Below are 23357 nucleotides of genomic sequence, written 5' to 3'. Positions count from 1 at the left end.
CCACACACCCTGCTCTGTGGCACTTTATAGTCCCTCTTCTGCTGCTACATGGGCTCTTCTGACTCCGTCTCCACTTGAAGTCCAGGCAAGTAAGGCTCCTTGTGACACATCTGCATGGAGACATCCCTGTCCCCGGAGTGCAGCATGGACCCCAGTTTGTCCTGGCCCAGTGGAAACGCACCCTTGAAGCCTTCTTTGCAGTGTTGCACCCACCACAGAATCCTCGTGGGCTACAGAAAGTCAGAAATTAGGTGCCAGAAGGTTTACCAGGTCTCCATCTTCTCCCATCACTCCAGCTCTTCTGAGAGCATGGAGCAGCAAGCTGCCAGCCAGCCAGCCATCAAAAGGGGTTACCCTGAGCAACAAACTCTGAAGGGGGGGCAAGATCTCAAACAAACTCCCTGGGGGGGTGGTGGGGTGGAGAGCAAGCATGAAAAGGGCCCTGGGCAGCCTTGTCTGGATAATGACAATACCTTTGAGGATGGTCTGCTGGTGGAAGAGCTGTCCCTCTGCAGCTCTGCCCAGCACTTCTCCCACAGTGGACTGCAGGTAGTAGAGCACCACTGTGAGGGCAGCCCTAGCCATAGCTCCAAGGCCAGCAGAGAGGACAAGTTGCAGGATGTCTCCTCCTCCTTCTGTCACATTGCTTGCAGTACTTTGCACACAAAAGATGGTTTCCGTGTGCTGCCAGGGGATCAGCCCACAGACTCTGGGGATAACAGGGACTGGGTGAGTGGCCACAACCTACTTTACCTTGATTTGCACAATATTGCACAAACTCCCCAGTTGGACTCTGGTGGGAAGATAGAGAAGCCAGGGAGCAGTCTGGCTTACAGCAGCAGGGTTAACAGAGAAGAGGAATGGCTAGTGGTGGCCAATGGATGCAAGGAGCCACCAGCTCCACAGGCAGTGCTCAGCCCTGAGCCCGGCAACCTGAGCTCCCTGGAAAAGACACCCTGTGGGAGCAGCTGGCTCAGTGGCAGCAGTTGCCCAGGCAAAAGGAAGCTGATGCCTGATAGCGAGGTTGTGGCTGACTCCTACTTTGAGGACAAGAGCCTGTTCCCACCAGTGAGGAAGAAGAGAGCCCTGTCATGCCACCCAGTGTCCATGGCCTGCCACAGCGCCAATGCCAAGAGGGCACCTTACTGGAATCACCTGCTTCCCATGGCCAAGGTGAGTGTCACTTGTAAGGGGAGACAGGGAATGGCCCAGCGATACCCAGAGCTCAGGCATGCCGTCATGGACAAAACATGGTCCTTGTGGGCATGTGGTCTGTCATGGCACAGCACCCTGTTTTGCCCCAGTGCCACAGCAGTGGTGTGAGCAAGGCAGTGGCTGACAGCCAGCCCTGGGACGCACTGCAGGTTGTCACCAGCTCTTAAAACCATGTAAGTCACTATCTGCTGTTTGCAAGCAGCTCTCTGGCTTGAAGAGCCTTGTTTGAATGGGATGCAACCCTTCTGTGATAGCAAGAGTTGGACATGCAGCATGGAGGCACAGTCACTGTCTTACTGACAGACTTGGGAAAAGCGGTTGGCCTCTGCTTGCCTGGGGGAGAAGGCGGCAGAAGAGTGGGATGTCCATCAAGGAACTCTGCCTGCTCAACAAGGGTTTTGGTGGCCAGGAACAGGAGTGGACATGCTCTGGCTAGGGAGTTGAAGCCCCAGTGCTGTATGCAGATATGCCACTGGCTTTTCTGCAGTTCTGGGGTGCCCATGGCATGTCCCCAGGGTGCCACAAACTCTCAGATATGGGACAGACTCTGGAGGTTTGTAACTACCCTGTCAGCTCAGGAGCTGCCTGAAATTCCTCCTTGCTTACCAGCCCCTCCTGACCAGCTCCCTGCCTTCCCCGTCTCTTGCTAGTTGAGGCTGCAGCAGGCTCACACCAGAGCTGGCATGCTCTTCTCCTTCTCTGGGGCATGCTATGGTGCAGGGATCCAAAAGGGTCAACAACACAGCTACCCTGGCTTCTTGCTGCTTGAAGCCAAGACACACTGTCCATGGAGCACAGCTCCATCCTGGCCCACACGCCCTTTTTGGTGGTTGTCCCCCAGCCTGGCTGCCCCCAGCAATGCCCTTGCCAAGTGAAGCCCTCCAGCAGCTTCCCTTGGTTTTCCTACCTGGTCATGCTAGTCAGCTGAGGTCTTCTCTTTGGATTTGAATCTGACCTATTGTTATTGCATTCGGGGACTTGTTTCTCTTACCGAGCTAGGCTGGTCGAGCTGGTATTTGTTAAGCCAAATTATTTGTGCAGCTTATAGACCAGCCATAGCTGTCACAGTTCCCCCTTTCGGTTTTATTTAAAAATGCAAAGTGTTCTCTGTTATCCTACCTGCAAGAGCTCTTTGCAGATAGAATGACAGGACAGCATGATGACACATGATTCTACCTAACTCGACAAGCCTAGCTTCTCTCAGTCAGTGATGCATCCCACATATAATTGAAGATGTTACATTCATTCTCAGGAGCTGTCAAACAATACAAGTCACCAACAATACAAGTTCTCAAATTAGCATGCTGCAGGATTATTACTTAGAAGTTACAAACTTTCAACTTAATTCTATGAACAAGAAACATTTTAACCTTAGAACCATGGGAAAACCAACCAACAAGAAAAACAAGCAGTCTTAGTCCAGCTCTGAGATTTATATCCTTAAATAGATAAAAATCCTTAAATAAACCTGTAATCTCAAAAGGTCTCAGATCACCATGTAACAATTGCACAAGTCAATTAACTCATTGCTCATCGTCGTCTGCTGGAGCTTCATCAGAAGGATGTTGTCTCTGGTCCCGAGCAGGATGTAGAGCAGGGCGAACACATCTGGCGGGTGTCCATCATGTTCCAGTGTCCGTGGAAACACAGGCATACCCATGTTCCCACGTAATGAGATCCCATGGACCTTCCCACTTGTTTGTGATAATGTCTTTTACCATTACTTTAGGTTTGGGTGACTGGGCATCACCCGATGACTGCAGTGATAGGAAATGATTTAAGATTACTGGGTTTTGGGATTGTTCTGGTACTGTTAAATTGTCATAGTTGAGACGGAGACATTTCAAAACAACTCACTCAATTTTCAGAAGGCTTCAAACTGTTTTTATTATAGCATGCATGCTTTTTATACATTCTTACAAAACTCATAAGTTTACACTTTACTCATTGGTCAGAAGAGACAAAGTGCTTATTTGAATAGGCAGTTGCAGGTTTCTTTTATTTATCCTTCTTTATTTCTTGGTTTCTATGTCAATAACCTTGGTAGAAAATTCAGGGGTAAACATGGATCCTCTTATCAAACTTCTCTCTGGCTCACAGAAGTTGCTGTAAAACCTCTTCCACAATTCCCCCCTTTTTTGTATTTGAACCCCAAACACAACCGCTAATGACTTTTGCAGGGCCCTTGCAAAAATCCAAGCAGACAAGGGAGACACAAAACAGTGATGACAACCACCAGCAAAATTAACAACCTAACTTCCAACAGTATCCCAAACCATTCAACAATACCCCAACTTGCAAGGAAACCACTCAACCATTTCCATCCTACATTCACCTGCAAATGACTAACTTCTTCCTTCAAATCCAAAACTCCCGTAAACTTGATCCACTATGATCTAACAAGCCCATAAAACACATACCCTCAAAATCCTGATGTTCATAACCATGCACCAACAATAAAGATGTACCAAGAAGGCACATAGAAAATTAATTTTCAAATGCTGTTACAGACCCCGCAGTCCCTTAATGACACATTTATGGCAGGATGACACTTTCACTTTTAGTTGAATAGAGTTTTCTCCACACAGAATTAGAGACCAAGTCATCTGTCCAGTCACCACTTAGAACTAAGTAGCATCCACTTAACTTTACAACCACTTGCTGCTATCATAATGGGCAACTAACCTAGTTGTTCAAAGTGTGGAACCTTTACTAATTCAACACCCCTATGCAAAGGCAACACTTCTCCCCTAGGTACATTTAATTCCCCTATTTTGAGAACGTCCGTGCCATGCAATGGGAAATGGTACAAGACACATTACTCAGCACTACCAACCACTCAGTAGAAAAATACAAAGAACAAAAGTAAAGGTAACATCCACCAATTTAAATTCGAGTTTTCAGTGTGAGTCAATATCCCCATTTACTCGGCCTTGAATTATCATCTTCACAGCATGTTCTTTGAGGGTCCATGCTTCAATCCACCTAGTGGCCAGTGTCACCCATTCATTCTACTTCAGCTGTGGAACCACCCATCCTGTTCCTTCTTGTATACTCCAGATAAGACTTAGCACAACCAGCAAAAACCCAACGAGGGCCATTCTGTCAGAACAAACATGTCCCTTCCTTCACATTATTAATTCCACCAAGCCAGTCCACCTTCCAGTAATCAAATCTTAAACCCATACCTTAATATTTTTACGGACATTTGACTATTTAGAGTTCAAAGAAGAAAAATTATAGAATATGGGAGACAATCGTAAATCAGGTAAAGTACGTAAAAAGTTTAACACATAAACAGCTTTATCTTATCTCACTTAAGGTAACTCCCTACACATTCCCCCTTTTTATTTTTAAACCTGTCACTTCAAAACACCATGAGCGCATTCAAAAATTACTTGGCCTATTGAAATATCGGGAATGATCAACACCCCAAGGACGAAAAAACACCTACAGTTTTTTGTTGTTTTTTTTTTTTTAAGATATACGCCGAGCCATTATCCGTCTTTACATACGATGAAACACCTAAAATAGAAAAGGCGTGGCAAAAATGACGAATAACATCCCAAGCTGCTTGACCTGCCAATGTTAATGCCACCATGGCATGAGAAAAGATGTCAATTGTAGCATAAACAGACTTTAAATGGCCAAACTCAGGCATTTTTATAACATCTGTCTGCCATTCTTACAAAGGGAGTAGGTCTCTAGGATTGGTACCATAATATTATGAAATATGAGTCATATGCCAATCAGGACAAGAAGAAATAATTGATTTTGCTTCACGTTGTGACAACTTAAATTATTGCCATAGTGCTTAAGCACCTTGGTGGAAAAATTGATGAGATAACACATTAGGTACCGTTTTTACTGCCAAAGCAGCCACAAGGGAATCCACATCGACCAATTAAAGACACCCTTGTTGAATCATAAATTCATATTCCCAATGATCATCCTTTTTCCAGGCTACAGCTGCTTTTCCAGTTTTCCCTGATCCATCTGTAAAAACTGTTGTACCTTCCACTGGAACAGAACAAATTTGTTTCCCCTAAAAAAGAATGTCCCTAGTCAAAGTCAAAATAGGATGAGAAGGTAAATGATATGTTACTTAACCTGTAAAATAAGATAAAGCAGATTGCAATTCATTTTTATTTTGAAAACACCATTAAAAATACTATTATTATACAAATATCACAGTAGTTACAAGATCATGGCCTAAGATTTTATGACAACATCTGTGACCCTTGATAATGATATCTGCAAAAAACTCATAAAGTCCTGAAGCTGTTTTTCGGGATCTGAAAGATAAATATATCCATTCCAAAATATACAATTTATCTTCCCAATCATCATTCCATTGACACAATATTCCACATGGTATTTTTGTTCTTTCAAAATAAATAATTACACACCAACAAAAGTGTTTATCCTGTTAACAAGTTTGCATGTCAAAGCTAATTCAACTTCTTCCATTACCTTTTTTTTTACTACATCAATCAAATATCTCTCATCAGTAGAAGAAGTATTCCCTGACAATAATTCAAATAAAGGTTGCATTTGATGATTAGTTATCCCTAAATATGACCTAATCCAAACTATTGTATCAAGCAATTTTTATACATGAGTAACAGTTTTAACTTCAATATCTAATTTTACAGGTTGAAACGTAATCCAAGTATTGGTTATTATCAACCCCAAATATTTCCAAGGCATCTATTTTTGTGCTTTCTCTGGGACAATAACTAAACCCAAAAGTTTTCAAATTTTTTACAGCACATAGTTCAAGATCTGACAACTGTTGTTTATTATCAGAAGCCAACAAGATATCATCCAGGTAATGATAGCAATAGCAATTACTAAATTGCTCTCGCACCTTTGATAAGGCCTGTGCCACAAACCATTGACAAATAGTGGGCAAATTTTTCATTTCTTGAAGAAGAACTCTCCACTGATATCTTTTATTGGGTGCAGCATGGTTTAAAGATGGCACAGTAAAAGCAAATTTTTCCTTATCTTGTTCAGCCAATGGAATGGCAAAAAAGCAATCTTTTAAATCAATAATAATTATCTCCCATCTCTGTGGAATCATTGTAGGTTTTGGAAGACCTGGTTGTAAAGGTCCCATTGTAGCCATTACAGCATTTATCTGCCAGAGATCATGCAAAAGTCTCCATTTTCCTGATTTCTTTTTTATCACAAAACCAGGGGTATTCCATGAGCTAAATGACTCTTCAGTATGTCCAGCTCACAGCCGTTCTGCTACTAATGCTTGCAGGGCAGTGAGCTGTTCAATAGGAAGGAGGCACTGGTCAATCCAAACAGGTTTATCTGTCAACAGTGTCAAGATTACAACTGGACATTTAAGGCCTTGCATCACAGTGGTCCCTACTAAAATTCCGTAGCAATTTTAACATCCCATCAGGATAAACAATCTCGTCCCATAAATTACATGGGGGCATTGGCAACATAAGGCCTGATGTTAGCTTGTTGGCCATCAGCATTTTTTACATTAATCACAATAGCAGACATACCATCTGTGGTAGAGCCACTCAGCCCCACGATTCCAAAACCTGCTTGAGTGAGAGGCCATGATTGAGGCCAAAAAAGTTGTAAATTTATAGTTACATCTGCTCCCACGTTAATCAAACCTGGTTTTATTATGGTCTCTGGATTATGTCCCTTGGCTGTAATAATGCATTCCTTTTCTGGGTGTTGATCTGTCACTTTTTGAGTCCAAAATACTTGAGGTGGTCCTGTAGATGCAAGACCTCCTGTACCAGCACTCCGATTCACTGCAATTGGAACATAACTCACAAAAAGAACAAGTTGAACAATACAAATTCCTTTTTGAATAGTAACGGGGAGTTCACTAACAGATACCATGGCATAAATTTGTCCCACATAATCAGATTCAATAATGCCTAAATGTACATTATAGCTTAAATATTATACAAATATCAAATACATTGTACATGTGAAAAATGCATATTATCTGATTGGCTCTTCGCAAAAATTAAAATGAATACTATTATGTGTTATGTTGGAAAGTTATATTGTATTAATCTTTTTGTAGTACTGTATCAATCCTTTTAAGTAGTGTGGTAAATGTAGTTTTAGGCTATAACATAATATTAAAATAGAAACTGTGATGTAAGATACTTTTTCTAACTAGCTCAAGGAATGGATAAGATAATTAAGAGATTCTTCGCATAGAGATAACAGCAACAAGACACCAAAATCCTAAGAGAAGAATTGTTGCCTCCATATCGGGAAAGCTGACTTCTTCCACCTTCTTCCAGACTTCGAGGAGCCAAAGAATTCATTTACAAGATGAGGAGGGAAGTTGACAATAACCAGAAAACACCCTTTGTTTGAAAAGAATTTTTGAATCATGAATGAGATGTATGAATATGCAACAGGCTATTGCTTTTAAGGGTTAATCCTGTGTTAGCGAGGCATGCTTTTATGGCCTAGTGCAAGAGCATCTGGACGTCTGTAATTCTTTGCTTTTTATTGTCTTTTATTGTCCTAACTTTGATTGTCCAAATTCTTATTGTCCTAATTTTTATTACTATTTTATTACTATTAAACTTGTAAAATTTTAACACAAGTGATTGGCGTTTTTCACAGCACACATTGATGATATAGATTTTTTAACTAAGCATTTCATTGTCACAATATTCAGTAATGTTCCCTGTAGATTTTTTTCCTACTGTTTTTTATCAGACTCTGGAATCTCAAGATTGTTTCTTATTAAATTTCTAAACTTTTCAACACATCAAAACTTGGTGACAGTAAACTAAGAACTGATTTTAAGCAAATATCTCTAGCTATAGGAAAGTCCTGTCTGTAATTTCAGGCTGTCTCTACTTCATGAAGTTAGTTATTACTGTTAAGGCAAGCTTACGGCTTGCAGCAATTGTTCTTCTTTTAACCTTTGCTAAGTTATTTAAAAGGCCTTTATTGCTTCTTTGTCTCACATCTTCTGTCTCCCTTTTTTCTCTTTATTCTCTTCCTTACTACTATAGCTTACTGTGAAAAACACCAATCACTTGTTTTTAAAATTTTAAAATTTAATAATAATAAAATGGTTATAAAAATAGTAATAAAGTTAGAGTAATAAAAATTTGGACAATTTGTCCTGGTTTAGGGCAAATTTGGGAGAAAACCTCCAAAAGAGAGTCTCTCCGGAAAGCAAACCGACACGGCCCCTCCCACCACTGGTTCAGGAAGGATTCCTCAGAGACAAGTGGAACAAACCTGTTTATTTAACAGGCAAAGCACTCCTCAGCACACAAAATGAACAATACCGGATGACAAAACTCATTTACCGACCTGAAGAGATTACAAATTCAGAAAGTCTCTCCTGGGAGTGGTCGCTCTGTTATCAGTCCCTCTGGCGTTGGGAATGGCTGCTGCAGGCCACAAAGTGCAAACTCTCGATGTTTCCCAGGTCCCAGTCCAGAGCAGGTTCGAATGGTTCCAAGAAAAGGGAAAGAAAAACAGTCCAGGCAAAATTCAGACTGCCTAGCTAAACTAACTAACAAGCAAGAGCAAAAGCGAAAGCAAGAGCAAAAAGCAAAAGCAGCACTATGTACCGTGCCGTCTGTGTCCCACTGACTGTGGGGGAGTGAGCAGGCTAATAACAAAAGAAAACTTCGCTTTTCAGAGCCAGTCTTGAAGGCACAGAACATAATATCCAGCATAAACAGAACAGACGGCTCGGGATATAAGCATCATCACGTCACCCTAGGACACCCTGTCACTCTTAGCATCTCTTTCCTAATGTATTTGTTACTCTTTAAGTAAGGTACTTGTTTCTTGCCACCTATATTACTAACTTAACTTCTTAACTAATTTTAAAATCTTTAATAAAATACGCAAACTTTTACTATCCCAATTATATTCCCAGCTGGGCCCTCGACTCATCTACATTTTTCAGTTATCCTAAATATATTTCCAGCTGACCCCTTGACTCAGATGGACAAAAGAATGGAAGGCTCTGATAAGAACAGTTTTCCCAAACAATGTGGAAGACATGTGAGCTTCCAAGCTGGAGGGAGATAAGAGGGGCCCCTTGGACCTTGAAACTTGAAGCGGGGTGAGTAAATGAATATGCATGGACCTATTATGAAACTTAATGCATATGCAACAGGTAGGGGGACAAAGGGGGGTCTGGACTCTCAAGGGGTGCACATGTTCTTTGAGAAGCTATCCCGCATGCGCCCCGCGCCAAATTAAATGCATACCTACTTTATGACTTTTATGTGTTGTGGAGATTTTTCCGCAAATAATTTTTCTGGCGAGCCAGCCAGGAGACTGTCCCCCACTGAGGCAGAGCGGGGAGGTGAACCTCCAAAGGCGTGCCCCAGGGGACTTTCCCTGGAGGAGCTCACCCCCTGCAGAGACAGACAATGGCCTGCTGGTGTGCGGATAAATGGTATGTATCCTTAAAGGGGCCTAGGCCGAGAAAGGCCTCCTACTAAGCTGCTCAGAGATGTCTGAGTGCACAGCCTTGTCCCTGTGTGAGTAAAAGTTTACTTGCAAGCAGCCGCTGGCCAAGTCTGGCTGGTGGGAGGGGGAAGGGTCCGCTGGCTGATAGAGCGGCCGGTGAAGAGATTCACTGCTAGATTGTGCGACCACTAATGGCTCTGGCGGTGAGCTGAGTGAATCTGGACCTTATTGCTGCTATTTTACCTACTGCTATTCTGTGTTTGTGGTGTCCGGACATTGTGGTTAATGTTAGTGGGGTTTTGTAATTGTGTCAGTGAGTGGCTTTGTGGGCTCGGTTATGTGAAAGAGGGAGAGAGTGAGCATACCCACGATGCGGGGGGGGAAGCTCCACCTGCAACTGAGGCGGCTGAGTGGGGCCTGTGGTAGTGGCTGAGGTGCTCCAGCTGGGTAGCTGTGGGGGTAGCTAACGGCTGGGGACAAGCAGAGCAAGTGGAGAAGTGTGGGTGAGGACACATATTGTGTTTAAATGTGGTGATTTGTGTAGGTTGTGCATGTTTTAACTGTAGCTAGATGAACTGAGGGTATTCCTCTGCCTCAGTGGTTCAGGCTTGCTCCCTGGGAGTTTGTGAATCCAGTAAATCACTGGATAGATATAGGAGATGAACAGGTTTATTTAGAGGGGCTTTAACGGACTTCAGCCGGTAATATAATATCTCTGGACTGGGAACAACCCGCCATAGAGGATTTAGAAATTCACAAAGGGATAAACGGAATAGCCTGCTTTTGCAGGCAATTCTTGAAAGTCTTTGACACATCAAGAGGCTGGCACCGTGTGGGTACTATTGCAGTGCAGAGTTTGTGAGAGGCGTTGGTATTGCTGTTCCAGTAGGCGGCAGGGCATATGCCCTGAATGTGGATTGAGGTTTCCTAATCAAGCCGATTTTGAACCTAAGATCTTAAAGCTTGTGTGTGGTACCTGTGTAACCTGGGGTTGTGTGTGGGAGGAGGATTGGGAAAGGACTGTGAGGCTTTGTGAAAAAAGGTTTGGGTGGAAATGAGATAGAAAAGGGAGAAGGAGATAATGGGAATTAACCGGAGCAAGGAAGAGGTCCCCAGAGCCAGCCCTTTGGAGTGTATCTTAGCACATTGGAAAGAAATTGCTGGCGGGGTGGGGGGGGGGGGGGGGAGGGGCAGAAAATAAGAAAAGTTTATTGAAAAATTGCCAAATGTGGTGACCTCTATTTAAGTTGGAGGATGGAGCAAAGCGGCCACCTGCTGAGACTTTAGATTATAACACCTTATTACAGTTGATGCTGTTTTTTTTTTAATGGGAAGGCAAGTGGGATGAGGTCTCTTATGCCGATATGTTTTTCTCCCTACGGAACCACCCCAGATGGCTGAGGGATTGTGGAATCAGAGCTCCCTCTGACCCACCGGTGTTAGCCCTTGAAAAGGAAAACAAAGCAAAGCAAAGGCAAATTAGGCAATGTTGCTCAGCATGCAGTATAGGACAATAATGCACAAAATCAGATAAGGTCTATCATGCTGTGCCTCAAGAACAAGACACAATAGACTTTTGAAAGCTCCTCCTAGGAGACAGGAGGATGAGGATGAGGATGAGGTGGAATTTCCTAAAAAGGGGAGGATGCAGGCTCAGAAGGCACATTCATTCGAACCCATTCCCCTCCTGGCAGTCCAATTTTGTCCAGAACCAGGAGGCAAGCAGTGTTGCAGGCCCCTCTGCGAGAGGAAGTGGGACCGGAAGGAAGGACATTATTGATTAAAGTACCATTCTCCACCCTTGATCTAGAGGCATGGGGAAGGATTGCTAAAAATTATTGTATTGATCCAATACTTACTGCCAAATGTTTACAATATGTTATCAAGTAACACAACCTAGATTGGGGAGACATCCAGTTATTACTGGATGCTTTTACTGAAACAGAAAAGCAGTTGATCTTAAAAATGGCAGGGACTTTGGCAGAGGATCACTGTAAAAGCCGGTGACTGGATGTAAGAGAATTCTTCCCTCTCCAAGACCCAAAATGGGATCCAAATATATCAGCAGAATTAAAGAAATTAGCAGATTATGAAGATTGAATAGCAACAGGAGTGGAGAAAACTATTCCAAAGACCATAAATTGGTCTGCCCTATATTCTGTTAAGCAGGGGCCTTCCCAGACTCCATCCAAGTTTCTAGAGCATCTAAGGGGTGCTATGCGTCATCATACATCATTAGAACTGGGGTCTGAGATAGGAATGAATCAGCTAGTTAATTCATTTTTGGGACAGTCTACTGGAGATATCAGGCATAAACTTCAAAAAATCCAGGGGCTGGAAGGGAGGAACCTTGAGGTCTTGCTAGAAGAGGCATGGAGAGTATTCAGTAATCGGGAAGAAGGCTATAAACGAGGAATGAAAAAGCTAGTGGCAGTGGTACAGGAGGAAAAACAAGAGAAATGCAGACTGGGACCACCCAAACAAGGCCCACCCCAGTTGGGCAGAGACCAGTGTGCAATTTACAGGAAGACTGGTCACTGGAAAAACCAATGCCCAGAGCGGAGACGAGGTGACCATTAGGAAAAGGGGGTGGTGCTCACTCACGTGCAGGATGACTGAGGAGGACCGGGGGACTCCATCCCAGAGGATCCACTGGTTATAACAATGAGGCTGGGGAAAGAGGGGAAGAAGGTGAAATTTTTGGTTGACACGGGAGCAACATATTCAGTTTTAAATAAAGCTTTAGTGCCTGTAGGGAATGATTATGCTGTGCTGTAGGGGGTAACTGGCCAATCTGAAAGGGGATATTTTTGCAAACCTCTAAAATATAAACTGAGGAAACAGTGGGACATGCACAAGTTTTTATACCTGCCTGTCCTGGTTTAGGGCAAATTTGGGAGAGAATCCCCAAAAAGGGCTTCTCCAGAAAGCAAACCCACACGGCCCCTCCCCCCAACCGGTTCGGGAAGAATTCCTCAGAGAGAAGTGGAAAGAACCTGTTTATTTGACAAGCACAGCACCCCCCAACACACAAAATGAACAATACCGGATGACACCACTCTTTCACCGCTCTGAAAAAGATGACAAATTCAGAAAGTCTCTCCTGGGGGTGGTGGCTGTTATCAGTCCCTCCGGCACTGGGGCAGCTACTGCAGCCACAAGATGCAAAATCTCTCTCGGTGTTTCCCGATCCCAGTCCGGAGCAGTCCAAACAGGAGAGGTGAAACAGTCCAGGAAGGAATTTGGACTGTTTAGCTAAATTAACTAATGAGAAGAGGGAAAAGAGCAAGAGCAAGCAAAAGCAAAGCAGAAGCAAGAGCAAAAGCAAAAAGCAGGGCAAAAAGCAAAAAAAAGCAGCACTATGTACTGGTGCTATCTGTATGTCCCGCCGAGTGGCTGATAAGAGGCCCAAAACAAAACTTTCACTCTGCCAGTCTTAAAGGCACAGAACATAATATCCAGCATAAATTACACACATGAATGGGGATAACAGTCACCCTAGGACACTGCCCAATTCGCCAAAGGTGCTTTTAGGGAGAGACTTACTGGAACAATTAATAGCAACCATCACATTCAAGAATGGGGAGGTTACTCTGGAGGTAAATGATCAAAAGTACATAGAGGTGTTAAGTTTAATACTGACAACTATTAAACCTTAGGAGGAAATTAGTCAAAAGATATTGAGCCAAGTGTCTCCTGGAGTATGGGCCTGCAATGTACCAGGGAGGGTGAAAAATGCCTCTCCCATAGTGATCAAAATTAGAGAAGGGAAACCATCAGTTAGGATCAAACAGTACCCCCTGAGAAAGGAAGACAGGGAAGGGATCAGCCCAATAATTGAGAACTTGTTGCAATTAGGATTGTTAAAGGAATGCCAATCTGATTTTAATACTCCCATTTTACCTGTTCAAATGCCTGATGGGTCATATAGAATAGCACAGGATTTAAGGGCTGTCAACAAGATAACAGAGGATTTATATCCTATGGTGGCAAATCCATATACTTTGCTAACCCACTTAACACCTGAGCTAACCAGGTTTACTGTTTTAGACCTGAAAGATGCCTTCTTTTGCCTCCCCATCCACAAAGCCAGCCAGAAAATCTTTGCATTCGAATGGGAAAGTCCTAAAAGTGGGCTCAAAACTCAGCTCACATGGACTGTATTGCCTCAAGGTTTTAAAAATTCTCCCACTCTGTTTGGAGAACAACTTGCAAAAGACCTTGAGTCCTGGGAAGCTCCATCGGAAGAAGGAAGGCTGTTGTATTGCATGGATGATCTTTTAATAGCCACTCAAACGAGGGAGGCATGTGTGGCCTAGACGGTAAGCCTTTTAAATTTCCTAGGACTCCAAGGATACAGATTATCAAAGAAAAAGGCACAGGTAGTTAAACAGAAGGTAATCTACCTGGGGTATGAGGTTAGTGCTGGATAATGGACTTTAGGGCAAGCTTGCAAGGAAGCAATATACCAAACCCCAAAACCTCAGACAATAAAGGAACTCCAAGTCTTTCTAGGGATGGCAGGGTGGTGCTGTCTGCGGGTCTATAACTATGGGCTGCTCGTAAAACCCTTATATGCTCTTATTGCCAATGGAAATAGAGGTCTCCAGGGGACAAAGGAAGCCACACGGGCCTTTCATCAGCTAAAGAGTACCCTCATGTCAGCTCCGGCTTTGGGACTTCCAGACGTGAATAAACCATTCTTTCTATTTTCCCATGAGAAATAGGGGATTGCCTTGGGGATACTGGCCCAGGACTTGGGTCCATATCGAAGGGCGGTTGCCTACTTTTCCAAGCAACTAGATGCAACGGCCAAAGGATGGCCAGGTTGCCTCAGAGCTGTAGCAGCAGTTGTGCTAAATATCCAAGAAGCATGCAAGTTTACCCTGGGACAGAAAACGACTGTGCTGGTGTCTCATACAGTGTCTGCAGTACTGGAAGTAAAGGGTGGGCACTGGCTTTCACCACAAAGGTTTTTGAAACACCAGGCTGCAGTAATCCATGGTTTTCCTGGGCCTTATATGAGTCCAAATTCAGCTAGCTCAGACTCTAGCCCACACGGACTTGCATAGACAAAAGTAAAAGATGAGAAGTGCTCTTCTCCACGTGGGTACATGTACCTTGTTTATTGGCTTTGTGGCAAGATATTCTGGTGACGACAACAACCCAGGTAGAAAAAGAGCACGTGGAACTGTCACAAGGAAGTTTTATACCCTAGGGGATGGGGGCGGGGGAGAGGATCGTGGCCAATGGGATGCCATTGGGGAGGGGCAAGGGGAGAGGTACCCATGGGACAGACCACTAGGTGTGTATAACGGGGGGGGGGGTGTGAGGGGGAGACCATGTGATGAGGGAGGGGGAAAAACCCATCCACATGACCTAACATACTCAGTAAAGGATTCCCATGACCTAGTGCAAACAACAACTAAATAAACTAGTGGAATACAACACCTCCGCCTTTTCTGTTAACTAAAATTGAAAGGAAATGCATCTGACTATTTCTGCTGCTGATTATGAATTTGTTCACCACCCCAAGAGTCCCCAGTCCTTGAAGAGTCCGCTGAATCAGTCCTTGGATTCCTGCTTGACTTGTCTGATCAGGCTATTCACTTCTCAGAGAGCTGCGTGGACATTGGGTGCTTTTGATGCTAGGTTCATGCAGCACAGATCTGTTGGAGCGTCTGTGCCAGGGTCACCCAGATGTTTTGGCGTGGCTGAGGAACGATCAGGCTGCTCAGCGTGAACAGGATAACAACTCGGACAGGGCTCATGGTGAGGTTGGGTAGGAGGTAGATTTTCTGTTCTACAAAGGAAAGCAAACTTTTTTTTTTTTTTTTAAAAAAAAAACACATACAAGTTCATGGGTCTGCTGGAATGCAGCTAACTCTGTTAGGATGATTCTTCCTTCTATTTCCGGTGGCGTCTTCTCTTGGAGGTGACAGCTGCTTGCTTCTCATCCCTGTCTGCTGGAGCTGGATTTTTGGGGACGAAAGGTTTTACCCACTTTTGGGGTATCCATCGAGGGCCTGAGGGGGTGGATACACATGTGTAACCATGCCCCCAGGTGACAAGCTCATAAGGACCCTTGGTTGTCCAAGTTTCTGGGTCCTTAATGAGAACTGGTGGACGCTGTGACAACTTAAACCGGTTGTTATTATTGAAATGACGAATTACTGGAGGATTCATGTTTTCAAATTACAATTCAGAAAATTGATGGTAAACAAGGCTTTGCAGAGCTTTTGTTGTGGTGTCATCCACGCTGCAGAATTGCCCTGCCTAGCCAGGACTTCTTTGAGTGTATGGTGGGCACGCTCAACCACAGCTTGACCTGTGCGGGAGTGGGGAATGCCTGTCTTATGCTCCACTCCCCACTGCTGGACAAACTCCAGGAACTCCTTGGAGGCATACGCTGGGCCACTTTCAGTCTTAATCTCCTGAGGGACGCCCAATACTGAAAAGGCTTGCAGCAAGTGTTGTTTAGCATGCGCAGCCCTTTCCCCTGTGTGGGCAGAGGCATAAACCGCACCTGAGTATGTATCTATGCTGACGTGTACGTATTTCATGCAATCAAAACTGGGAATGTGTGTGATGTCTGTCTGCCACACCTCGCAGCTCCCAAGGCCTCAGGGGTTAACCCCAACACCCAGGGATGGCACTGCCTGAAGCTGGCAATTGGGACAGGTGGCCACAATGGCTCGAGCCTGACTTCGTGTTAGCTGGAACTGACGGATTAGACCTGGAATATTTTGATGGTATTGTTGGTGACTTAGCTTTGCCTGTTGAAAGATGTCTGGAAGGCGTGCCATTTGTGCTGGAGCTGCAAAGGAATCTGCTTCTGCGATCTCACCTGGCAAATCGGTGTGTGACCTCACGTGCATCACATAGAAAGGGTGCTCCCGCTGCAAAACCAAATAAATTAGTTTTGAGAGCAACCTGTGGAGATGCTCACCCTCAATGTTCTTGAGAACTGCCTGCTCCGCCCTGGAAACTACTCCCGCTACATAGGCTGAATTGGTAACCAAATTAATTGGCTCTGAAAACTTCTCAAAGGCTCTCACGACTGCGGCCAGTTCAGCAATCTGGGGCAACACCTCCACAAACTCAACATCAGCTTCTCCATGCTGGGTCTGGGGATTTCTCCAAGTCATCACCGACTTGTGGGATGCTCCGGATGAATCAGCGAACACTGTAAGCACCTTGAGTGGCCTACGACTCCTTTTCTCAGGAGCAATGAGGTGGAATTCCTCGTTGAACGGCTTGTGTGATGGGGCCTGGACTGATACCTGTCCACTGTAGCTGTCCAGAGACAGCTGGAGACTGGCATTGTTCTGGAGTAAGTCGTTAAACCTTTTTTTGGTCAACTCCTCGGGAGAGCTCTTTCCCTTCTTAGCAAGGTGGACTGGAAGGTGAATACACTCAAAGTCACAACCGGCCAGCTCACGCAATATTAACCTGGCCTTCCAGATCAGCTGAGCTATCGGCTCCTGTGGTTGTGTGATGGTTTTGGATCACTGATGGGAGAGGAAACCCCACTCTATGATTAGAAGTGGATCCTTTTGTACTTCAAACCACTGGAATATCAACCCATGTATGTGTGGTAACTTCCCCAAAACAATGAATTCGAAAGGCAGCTCGGGCTTATGACGATGAGCCTGCCTCTCGGCCAAAGCCTTCTGAACTTTTTGGAGGGCGGTTTTTGCCTCTGGGGTCAGTTCCCCGGGAGAGGCTAGCTCATTCTCTCCCTTCAGTAAATTGAGAAGGGGAGCTAGGTTCCTGTTGGTGAGACCCAGCCAAGGCCTGACCCAGTTCAAAGACCCACACAAGGAATGGAGATCTGCTAGGGTTTTGGGATCACTCTTAATTTCCAATTACTGTGGAACAATGGTCCGCGCAGTGATTGGCAAGCCCAGGTAATTCCAAGGTGGCATCCTCTGAACCTTGTTTTCCTGCAATTGAAATCCAGCAGAGGTTAAAACTTTAGCCACTAGGTCAAGTGTGTCTTGGAGTATTATGTCATCGGGGGCACACACAAGCACATCATCCATGTAGTGTAGGATGATTGCCTCTTTTTTCTGGGCGCGCACTGGAGACAGCAATGAAGCCACGTACCACTGGCAGATGGATAGACTGCATTTCATTCCCTGTGGCAATACTTTACAGTGGTAGCGCTTCATTGGGGCTTTGCAATTGGTGGTAGGAACAAAAAAAGGCAAACCGTGGTGCGTCTTTCGGGTGTAGAGGAATATGAAAGAAACAGTCCTTGATGTTTAGGACAGCCAATTGCCAGTTTTGGGGGAGCATCGTTGGGGAGGGCATGCCTGGTTGGAGAGACCCCATGTCCACAATTCTCTTGTTTATTTCTCTTAAATCTTGGAGGAGCCGCCACTTATCCTTCCCTGGCTTTTTTATTACAAAGACCGGGGAATTCCAGCAGCTAGATGTCTCTTCAATGTGTCCTTTAGCCAACTGTTCTTCCACTAGCTCCTCGAGCACCTCTATCTTTTCATTACTGAGTGGCCGCTATTTTACCCAGACTGGATCATTTTTCAGCCATGTTAAATTGTGGGTGGGGCACTCCACAGTGGCCGCTTCTAAAAATCCTGGGGTGTCTTAGCGATGACCAATTTGACTCCCCACTGGGCCATGGTGTCTTTACCCCACAAGGGAGCTTTGTAATTAGTAACAAATGGACAGACACTGGCCAATTTTCTTTCTGGTCCCTTAATTTGCACAATGCTTTTTGATATCTTTGCCAATGTGACTCCTCATACACCTTGGAGTTGGCCAGCTACGGGCTGCAAATCCCAATGTGATGGCCACAACCTTTCAGGTATGATTGTCACATCTGCCCCTGTGTCAAGCAACCCTTCCACGTGGAGATGTTCTGTTCCATGCATTAGAGGTTGCATCCCATGATGGGTTTGTCCTCGCCAACCACTTCTACCCAGTATACACCTGGTGCCTTGTCATCTACTGAAATTTCTGCTGGAACAGCAATGGCCTGGGCAATGATTTGTCCCTTGGCCAAATAGAAGGGTAGCTGTGGACAGCGCGCCAGGAGAATGAGATTAGGTATGTCCCCTTTGATGGTCATGAGAGCCACCTCAGTCTCCATGGGTGTGTGTGTAGTGTCCCCAATAAAAAAGTACTCACTGTCCAATTTTGTGCAATCTTTTGTCAAGTTCTGCGAGTCCTCTGGTAGGCCCACTCCAATGACCATCCACTGGGTAGACCTGAAAGCAAAACCTTTGGTGGTCACGAGCTTGAAACGCTTGTGAGACCACCAGATTTTATCCTGTAAATGGCTATTTTGTTTTCCCACACCCCGCTTCCCTTCCTCCCCCTTTTCTCTTTTGAGGGAGGTTTTCCCCTTAGGGAAGCCCGCTGCATTTATGTCGTGGCGCCGGGCGGGTTGGCGCTGGCTTCGGAGTTTTTTGGTGTGAAGGGTGTCTTTTGTTGCTGGCTTTGGGGGCAGTCCTGGGCAAAGTGTCCTGGTTTTTTGCATATGAAGCAAATGACATGTTGAAGTTGTTCTGGTGACATTTGTTGCCTCCTGACTCCTGGAGATACAGCTGCCACCATCTCTGGGTTTGTTGGCCTTGACCACGCCTCCCATGCAGCAAACAGTTCCGCCTTCCTAGCACAAGCTTTGATCATCTCTGCCATTGTAGGTAGGGGGTTGAGGGGCAGTCCCAGGAGCACCCTGCTGCAGACTTCATTGGCATTGCTCTGTGCCATCTCTTTCACTATCTCCATTTGTGTCTTGGGGTCCCGTACTTGTCTCTCAACCTGTGCACGGAGCCGGTCGACAAACTGCAAGAAACTCTCTGAAGGAGACTGTTTAATGTCAAGGAAACTATCACTAGGTTCAACATTTGGTAGCTGGTTAAAAGCATTATCTGCAACCTTTGAAATCTTATCTAGAATGAATTTGGACAACACCCAAGCTTGGTCCTCAGGCTTATTCCACTCGCCCTCGCCGCATAAATGTTCATAAGTAATGTTATTGTTTTCTAAATCTTTGGCATCCTGAGGGGTTTGCTCAAGTTCCTCCACGAGATCCCTGAGAGATCTCTTCCAGGAGCTTTCCCATAGATCAAACTCTGATTGGGTAAGCAGGCACCAGAAAAGATCTATGATGTCAGCAGGAATTAATTCAAGGGATGTTAATGTAGCTCTCATCATGCTTCTAAAAATTTCACTATTTCTCCCAAATTCTAATTGACTTTTACATAACTCACGCTTTGTGTGATATGAGAAGGGCTGGTGGGTTCTAGGACCAGCCCTACTCCCCGAGTCTTGAACTGGGGCTACCAAGGGGATTACTGGTTCCTCCCGGTTTTGGACCCCACGGTTTCCCCTTTCAGCCTCACCCCCGTGGGACCCGGCAGGGGGACCACCCCGTCCCCCAGCCCCACTGCCTTGGAAAGCAGGCAGGGAAACACCCTTCACCCCACCCCCATGGGGAGTGGGAGAGGGTACACCCCTTGCCTCTGCCCCCCCCCACCCCGGCACCTTGGTAACTGGGAGGAGGGACATCCCCTCCCCCTGCCCCACCCCAGTGGGAACCAGGCAGGGCCCCACACCCCCAGCCCTCGGCCCCACCCTCTTGGGACCCAGGCACGGGGGCGTGGGGAAAACGCAGGGGGGTGGGGCAACCGTGGGAACCAGGGGCAGGTGAACAGGATGATGTAATGGGGGGCAGGGAGACGAAGGGAGGGGGAGGAGCATCCGAGGGAAGGAAGGGGTTGTGAGACCGGAACAGGGTTGGGGGAGGGGACAGGTGGGCGAAAGGGATTGTGGGGATAAGAGGGGTAAGTGGAGGGCTGAAACACGTGGATGCCACCATTTTGGGCTCCGGCCATGTGGCCAGCAGTATCCTGAATGCCAACCATGTGGTCGCAGCCATTTTGGGAATCAGGGGGGTCAGAATGCGAATTCGGGGTAACAGGAACTAGGTTAGAGGGGTGCAGGGAAGGTGCTCTGTCAGCCTGTGCACAACTGCCACGGCCAGGGTACTGAGAAAGAGGTGGAAGGCCAGAGAAGCAGTGGCAGTGCCAGGTACCCTGAAATTGCCGGGGAGCCTCACTTGACTTTCTCAGTTCAGGGGCAGAGGGTATAGGAGGAGGGGTAGGAAAAGCCGCGGGAGGGGAGATCCGTGCTGGCTGTCCTTTCAAATCTCTCTTTAGGACTTCTTACTGAATCACCAGGAACACAGTGTTATGAACAAAAAAAGGGTTACCCATTTTTTTTCCAAAAATTGTAGAATTACAAGTTTAACCAGTTCTGGCAGAGGAGTGCTTTTGTTAGCTGCTTGTTGTAATCACCTGTTAAGTATCGGGTCGTTAGCCATCTATGGTTGAGAATTCACTCTATTGTATCAGCATCACCCTGCTTGTGGCCAGGTGGGAGGATGGCATCCCCCCAGATGGTAGAGGGGAGGGAACCAGGAGTTGATATGCAGATAAATTTAGAGCCAAAATGCAATGGGGCAAGCCCCTATTCCAAACGCAATTAATAAACCCCTAAACCAGCGAGCCAATATGGAATTCAGAGATCAAAGTGGTCTCTATGTTGCAGAAATGATTGAAAATTATATTCTAGTTAATAGATGCCTAGATTAGTGAAACAATATAAAGTTAGCATAAGTAGTAGTAGTTATGCTAAGGCCCCATAGGCCCGGTAAACTTCAAGTGAACTTTAGTGCTTTAGTGCCAGGTAGATCGGAGGATGTATTATCTAGAGAATGTACTAAACCTTATCTATGGAATGCACCTTTTGGCTGAGTAACGGATGTCATGGTGTACCTAATAAATCTCTGTATGCTATCTCTAAAAGCGTGCAGGGAGATGTTGGGTGTATCATGACGTTGATTAAAAATGCTTAGCAATGCACATGGAGTAAATGAAGCAATCATGTTAAGAAAGATATATAAACCCTGTAAATTCTGTGGCAAATTGGGGCTCTGACTTTGGACAATAGTCCTCAGGTCCCCAGGGCCCTCAATAAAGCACCGCATAAAACAACTTTGTTGTTTTGTGTCTTTCTACTCGGATCGGGCAACAGTTTTCTGGCGACCGCGGCAGGACTCCGAAGGTGGCTGGGGCGGCTCACGTCCTGATCCACTCCACGCCGGCACCGAGGGATTCTCGGGGAGTCATCGGTTCGTGCCCGACCCCTGCGCCTGTCGGACGACTGTGAGGAGGTAAGCCCGAAGGTGCTTTATTTCTGATATTGGTATTGGGGTGCCTGTCCATAAGACGAGGTGGTAATCCTCGCAGGATTGGGCTAAGACGTCTGGTTGGGAAGCCTAGGCGCCGGCTGTCAGACGCGGCGAAAGCTGCACAGGTCCGGCACTTGCCACTCGTGGCGACGAGAAACGGCAAGATTGGTTTTGGCTGGTTTGGTATCTAATAATAATCACGCTGTTGTTTTTGCTGTTTGCTTTTGCTGTTTATGGTTGGAATAGTCGAGCTATTGATATTTATAGTTTTGCTGGTTGTGCTTAGTGCTGGTGTGTATTGGTGGTTGCGGCTGATTGCCGTAAGGTTATTGAAGTAAGATGCCATTTAAAGCGTTTAAAACTATGGGCCAGTCTAACAATAACATACCGGGAAATACTCCGCTAGGTTGCTTATTGAAGCGGTGGAGGAGTGAAGGATTTTAGCAGGATTTGGAGAAGGAAAAGATGATTGATTATTGTAATCATTGGTGGCCGGAATATGAAAGGGTAGGACCGGAGTGGCCGGTGAATGGGTCTGTGGATTATTAGGTGATCACTCCTTTAATGCAGTTTTTAAAGCAAAATGAGAAATGGGATGAGGTACCGTACTTGGATTTATTCTATCTCCTAAGGGAGAAAAAGGAGTGGCAGAAGGAATGTGGAATAATGGTTTTGGAGTTAAAGAATGCGGAATGCGGAGGGTGCAAAGAAAAATCTAAATGTACTCAGTGTTTGGCTTTAACCTCCCGACTAGAGGAGGATTTATCCCCGTTCGTGGCTCCGAGTGTTCCCTCAGCCCCTGCTCCGGTTTCCCTTTCTTCATACCCGCCGCTACCTAGAGATAGTAGTAGCGATGATAGTGAGGAGGAAAAACCGGGGGAAAGTAAGAAGGAACGCAGAACTATACAAATACAGCCTCATACTCCCTCTCCCGGCCCTTCTGGAAATTTGCAAAGAACTCCTCTTGCGAATAGGACAAGGCAAGGGCGAAGAAATCTTGGGGAACCTAAGTTAATAGCTCCCTTGAGGGAAGCAGTGGGACCCCAAGGGGATAGGGTACTGATAAAGGTGCCCTTTTCCCCCGGAGATCTGGTTATTTGGAAGCAGTCTGCAGGAAGCTATCGGGAGGATCCAGAAAGGATGGCGCGGGTGGTAAAAATGATAATTAGAACGCAGAACCCGGACTGGAATGATTTGCAGGTGTTGTTGGACACACTGATGGATTCCACAGAAAAGGAGATGGTTTTAAAAGCAGCAAAGGAGAGAGCTAGAGAGGCTATAAGGTTACAGTTAGCAGAAGGAACTGTTAATGATTTGGTCCCGAGTGAAGATCCGGGATGGGATCCGAATACAAGCGGGGGTATGAGCGCAATTAAAGAATACCAGGAATTGTTGCTGGAAGGGATCAGAACCGGAATGCCCAAGACATTGAATTGGTCTAAACTGTATTCAGTGAGACAGGACAAAA

The 23357-nt window shown here is 45.5% G+C and overlaps 1 protein-coding gene across 1 annotated transcript; it reads left to right on the top strand.

Annotated features, from left to right (window-relative positions):
- Positions 1 to 105: 105 nt before the first annotated feature.
- On the top strand, positions 106 to 22323 carry LOC132341408 (atos homolog protein B-like; the record flags this gene model as incomplete). The annotated part of the gene is made up of 3 exons (XM_059872956.1): positions 106 to 1173; positions 21753 to 21871; positions 22296 to 22323. Coding segments are annotated over 3 exons (1215 nt in total), but the record flags the coding sequence as incomplete, so codon positions are not given.
- Between the last annotated feature and the right edge of the window lie 1034 nt (positions 22324 to 23357).

This window comes from Haemorhous mexicanus, chromosome W, assembly GCF_027477595.1.
Source record: "Haemorhous mexicanus isolate bHaeMex1 chromosome W, bHaeMex1.pri, whole genome shotgun sequence".
In the NCBI taxonomy this organism is placed as follows: Eukaryota; Metazoa; Chordata; class Aves; order Passeriformes; family Fringillidae; genus Haemorhous; species Haemorhous mexicanus.
The sequence above is the reverse complement of the archived record's forward strand: the minus strand, read 5'-3'. Positions and strand labels throughout refer to the sequence as shown.